At 35.9% G+C, this 5,800-nt stretch overlaps 1 protein-coding gene across 1 annotated transcript; it reads right to left on the bottom strand.

Annotated features, from left to right (window-relative positions):
* Positions 1-466: 466 nt before the first annotated feature.
* Positions 467-3,621, bottom strand: LOC105339395 (uncharacterized). The gene is made up of 2 exons (XM_011444917.4): positions 3,356-3,621; positions 467-2,738 (listed from the first exon to the last, which is right to left on the bottom strand). Exons 1-2 carry the CDS (start codon positions 3,497-3,499, stop codon positions 1,662-1,664), a joined length of 1,221 nt encoding a protein of 406 aa, XP_011443219.3. The 5' UTR covers positions 3,500-3,621; the 3' UTR covers positions 467-1,661.
* Positions 3,622-5,800: the final 2,179 nt, after the last annotated feature.

Raw genomic sequence — 5,800 nt, 5'->3', positions numbered from 1 at the left:
ACTGAATATTACGTGGGTGGTTGTCATTGCCGGTGTATCATCTTCTACATTGTAAAACTGTCAGTTTTTGTATTCTTAAACATAACTTATGAATTACAAACTCTTTAAAACAAGTTTACAATCTTAATAACGAGATAATTATCTCGCTGTAACGAACGAGATAGAGGTAATATAAAGAATATTTTCATTAACTTAGTGGCATTTATTTGCAATTCCTTGAAAATTTATTTAGGATCAAAGAAAACAATTATGAAAGTCATCAGATATACGATATGTATATTATTTTTTTTTTCACGACAATTCATCGTGTTGTCTTTTGGTCAGACAGTTCAATGCCATTCACAATATTCAAACAGTCCATTATGACAAACGAGAACTATATAATTAAATCTACGAAATAAACTGTCCCTTAATTTTATATGGTTAGAGCGCAATAACCGGTGAAGAGATTAAATTGACAAATTAAATGGTTTAACTTTTTATTTGAATCATTCGTTATCAATGTTTTATAAAATTGTTGGTTCTTATTAAACAAAGAAAATGGGCATCAAAGTTCAAAAACCTAGTGTCCATGAATCAGCAATTACATTACCACCAATGGCAGCTGAATGTTTGTACACATCCATTTCCAGTAATCTGTGAAACGCAAAACAAACACAGTGCCACCGTAACCTTTAAATGAAATATGTTGTGCTACAATCAGATGTCATATCAATAATTTCTTTTGGGCAAAACTTGCAAAGTAGTTTCCCTGAGAATGAAATGCAGCAAACAAAAATCACAAAACCATAAAAAAATACTTTTATACTGATGATGCCATTTCACAAAAAAGAAAAATATTATTTGGGAACAAATGGGTATACAATGTGTTAGTCAAACATACAAAAGGACAGATATGGTTCAAAACATCACAAGTTTAGGGCAATAAAAACATTAAGATAAATGTATATCAATCTTTATACAGGTTTTAATTTAAAAAAAATTAATACTTTTAACTACAGTAAACGTTTTACAAAAATATCATGACTTGGCAAATTCTGACTCAAATAGGGCCTGCTTATATTGCAAAGTACTCTGCCTCATGTAATATAAAAATCTAAATGCATACCAGCTGTCATGTAAAATAAGTACGGTAAAAACCCCCCTCATTTTACACGTTTTATATGGTAAAACTGGGTGCAATTCAGTAGAAAGGCTGGAAAAGGATACATTTAATATCAGGAATGAAAAACTTTTTGTTGTAAATAAATATAGGAGGTGCATAAATGGACAAAAATATCACAGCATTCTTTTTTTTATGAAAATCAAAATTTAAACCATTTATATCATGCTTACATGCAAACATTAGTTAAAGAGCATCAGTTTCACCATTTCATGCAAGGGATCTATCTTCATGCTTTCATACATACATGTTCAATGACCACATATCCTTAACTGTTTTACAGTAATACTGCAAATGACCACAACCTTTTATATTGCTGCTAGGTGTTAACATCTTAATTTACATCCTTTACCGCCATTATCTCTAATAGCAACTACCTTAACCCTTGGCTCACTGGCAGTCAAATGGGGCCACCAAACTGCTTGATTTAAAATGCACCAACAGCCCAACTAGCAAAGTTTCCAAACAAAATGAATAAACCACAAAAAAATCTTGATTTTCAAGACTTGTCATTGGCAACAAAATTTGGCTTTTCTGGAAAATTGCATCCAAAGTTTTGTATGACTTCACGGGCGGCATAAGAACCACACTGTATACATTTCTCAGTATGCTCCCCTTGTACAAACTGTGACAGGAACCCCCCTACAAAAGCGTCTCCGCAGCCGTTGGTGTCCTTTATCAAATCTTTCTCCACTGGAACGACTGGAATTTCCTGGATTTCATCTCCTCTTGCTATGATTGTTGGAGACCGCCCCTGGGTAAATATCACTGTCCTGCCATGCCGCGAGTTAACTTTGGGTAAGTGGACAGTTTCAAGCCCAATCTTTTTAACATCGGAAGTTGTGAAACCTATTTCCTTTCCAAGTTCCTTCGCTTCATCTCCATTTCCAAAGAGAACATCAACATACTGTAAAATGTTCAATTCAGAGTCTGCAAAATGGGAACACAAAAATGTGGCATGGAGGTTCATAATGACAACTTTGTCATTATCCGCAGCATGTTGAAGAATTTTTAATACTGCAGATTTGTTTACACTTAAAGTAAATCCACCAATATAAAAGTACTTTGCTTTTTCCACTAAACTCCAAATTTCAGGATCATTTAGGAAGTTGATGTCAAACAGCTTGGCGGCTCCTAGGTCTGTCACAAGGGATCGGTCCTCTCCAGTTATGATGGCACAGCATTTTCCTGTGGACTTCTCTGGATGAATGTCGTATTTGACATTCACACCAACTTCAGTCGCTTTCTTCATCAAAATTTCCTCGTACATATCTTTCCCTGCTGCACCAAAGAAAGTGGTGGCATTTGGCCTCTCAAGGAGCCACTGAGCCACTCTTATGGTATTCTGAGTGGCACCCCCAGCGAGATAAATTGGATTGTATTGTTTGACACATTTTTCAAACAAACTCATGTGCTCCTCCTTGGCGAGAATTGCATTGTTTGGCAAAAGGTTGTACTCTTTGAGAAGGCTTTTGGCGTCAGGGCCAGTAATCGTCATGTCCAAGAGGGGGTTACCAACCCCAAGAAGAATTCCCTCTGGAACTGAGCCGATCATATTGGAGTACTTTCTGTCAGACTACAACATAAAAGATAAGTTACATAAGAGAGCAACTAGTGTGCATAATCCAGTGCAATGTGTGCATATTGTGTATTTGTATCTGTACAGTGCAGTACATGTTGCCTATAATTTGGATTTATTCCACTGAACTCATGCAAAAAACAGGTATCTCCCAATTTTTTTATTATATATATTCAATTCATCTATCATTGGCATTAATACATATCTTGCATAATGATAATTCTTTTCAAAGTTCAAAGATACATTTTAAATAATTTTTCAATAAGTTCAGATATTTAGTGGTAACAGATTTTTTCATCATTGTGTATCAAATGAGAGCACTTATTTCCATGTCTGAAAAATCGACAAACATTTTTTGTTTGTTGTCCTGCATTATGTTTGAGATTTTCACAAATGATCATAATGCAAAAAAAAAAAAATAATTTATGACAAAAATGTCTCATCGTACAAAAATTTTATTATTTTAAATAGCGAAACAATATGCTAAAGTAAACGCAAAGTTCCTTATCGCAATCTGCATATCTGAGTAACCTTTTAAGCGTTAAAGAACTACACTGTCACTCAAATCGGCTTTTAATTCCAAAGTTATAGGGGCAAAGTGTTGTGAAACTTACCTGAGTGTGTATTGAAGACAGGGGACTTTCCGATTGACAGAGGTGTATCATAGAAAGAGGCCACGGGTGCCGATAAGACCGTGATATAGAGCGTGCACATGTAACAGCCTTCCGTAAAATGCGGATCTTACGCGTGGGTTCCATGTGTATATATCAGTGGTGATGATACGAATCTCGTCCACTTAGTAAATATGCTCGAGTTAGCGATTTACTCTCGTCAGTAAGGGGCCCAGCAAGGGAAACTTATATTTTATGTTTCTCTCAATCATTATCACAACATGAACATGAAAAAAATATTGCAAAAGTGCGATGGTTAATTATAATACAATCTGATGATTTACATGTTGAAATATCGGCTTTGTGGGTTAAAGCTCATCGTACGGACTGTTTGGCACAGCCCAGTTTTATGCAGTGCCTCGATCCGTGTAGCTTTGACCAGAGTAAACATAGCTTCAGTGTGATTGTTTGCACATGCATTCTGATAATGTATGGCAGTGGTGGGGCTTGTAAAAAGTTGAGGCGGATTTATTCTAATTTGAGTGGCGGATCCAGAAGTTGAAGTAGAAATTTCCCTTCGAGTGCGCGGATCTAGAGAGGCCATGATTGAACAGACTCCAAATGCAAGGGAATTTCAACAGGTGTACAAATAATTACAGGAGTGCACTGGATGAAAAATTATATGTGTTTTTTGTAATGATATTGATTTCAAATGTACTACATCGATCAATTCAGTTTATTAAAACAATTACAGTGGCGTCAGAAGCAAATTGAAAGTGTGTGTGTGTATCGGCGGGGGGGGGGGGGGGGTGGGGTGGGGGGGGGGGGGGTTAGACTAATCATCACTAATCTTGACAAGCAAAAAAAAAAAACTATTTCCCAAAACCATGAAAATCCTAATCCATGGGGGGGGGGGGGGGGGTATACCTATATACATGTGTATAACTCCAAAAACAAATCTTTAAAAAATCATACCTACCAAAAAAAATTCCGAAAATCACTTTTCTAATCCGTGTGTGTGTGTGTGTGTGTGTGTGTGTGGGGGGTCCAATTTTCCCTTTTGCTGCGAGAAAAAGTGTATGTTGGGATGGGGGGGGGGGGGGGCTGGCTCATCCCGGATGCTATGTGCTTAATGGGTTGGGTCTAACTTTGCCAAATAAGTGTTGGGGGGGGGGGGTGGCTAAGCTTATAGAAATATATATACATGTTTTTTGTAAATATAACTTTCGTTTGGTTTAAACTGCTTAAAATATAATTGGAAAAAATGTCAAGGTCAAACGTGAACTTGATCATCTATGAGTATACCATATGATATTAGTTGAGTTGAACCCTTCTCCGTGCCATGAAGGCGCATAAGGCCGATGCTTCCGGTTTCCGTGGTGCTAAGCGGATGAGAGTCATTGACTCCTCCTGAATGGGACACCAGTCCATTGCAGGTTAAGCGCCAGCGTTAGCCGGTACCAAATTTCAGCTGGGTGAACCGAGACAATGTAGATAAGTGCCTTGTCTAACGTTGTGAAAATCATGTCAACACACAACAAGTGACCTCAGCGGGGTTTGAACCAGTGCCCTGACCTTTCGGTTACTGGTCTAACGCCCATGACCACTGAGCCTTATGATATACGTGTTCATTCTCATTCTATACATATATTTAAGAAAGGATGGAAAGAAAAAAGGTTTTTTTGAAAAAATTTTACTTGCCGTTTCTGAATTTATATGAGGTATGGTAAAGCCTATATATTTAAACAATAAAATGTTTTCTTTGTATGTGATTTATCATTCTTGCGGAGTACGAAGATGGCGACATTGCAGAAAAAATACATAACCCGCTAACGCGGGTTATGTAATTTGTTTCTGCAATGATCTCTACCTTTATAGTCCGCATTAAACATCATAGAAAGCATTTTATTGTATTATATTTACATCTTTCTTTTAACAAATTAATAAATTGATTGTAAAAGTAAGTTTAATTCACTAAATTACTGTTAATTAATGAACATATCAGTACGTTAGATAAAAGAAACATATGGGAATTGATAAAGTATATTTTAGAAATTGTAAATCAATTCGTCTATTCTTATGAATCTTTCCAACTTTTGAATTGTCAAAACAATTAAGGCAGAAAAGCATTGTTTACACTTATATTTAGAAAAAAATATACGGGGAATGTCGTTTAATATATATCTAGAAACTTTACTGTCGCTTTTTGATTGTTTTATTGGCGGAATTGTTAATTATTGTTCAGAAATATGGGAAAATAATAAAGGGTGCAATATCGAGAAACTTCATACAGACTTTTGCAAACAAGTTCTCGGAGTAAGAAAAGTACAAATACTGCTTACTTGCATGCTGAATTACAGTTGGGCCGTGTACATGTACCTCTTGTACATCATAGAATGTTTTAAATTATTAAGTTTTTGCAAAATGTCCTAATTAGTGACAAATATA

The sequence above is a fragment of the Magallana gigas genome, chromosome 6, assembly GCF_963853765.1.
Source record: "Magallana gigas chromosome 6, xbMagGiga1.1, whole genome shotgun sequence".
Lineage (NCBI taxonomy): Eukaryota > Metazoa > Mollusca > Bivalvia > Ostreida > Ostreidae > Magallana > Magallana gigas.
Note: the sequence above shows the minus strand (reverse complement) of the source record. Positions and strands in the feature narration are given on the sequence as shown.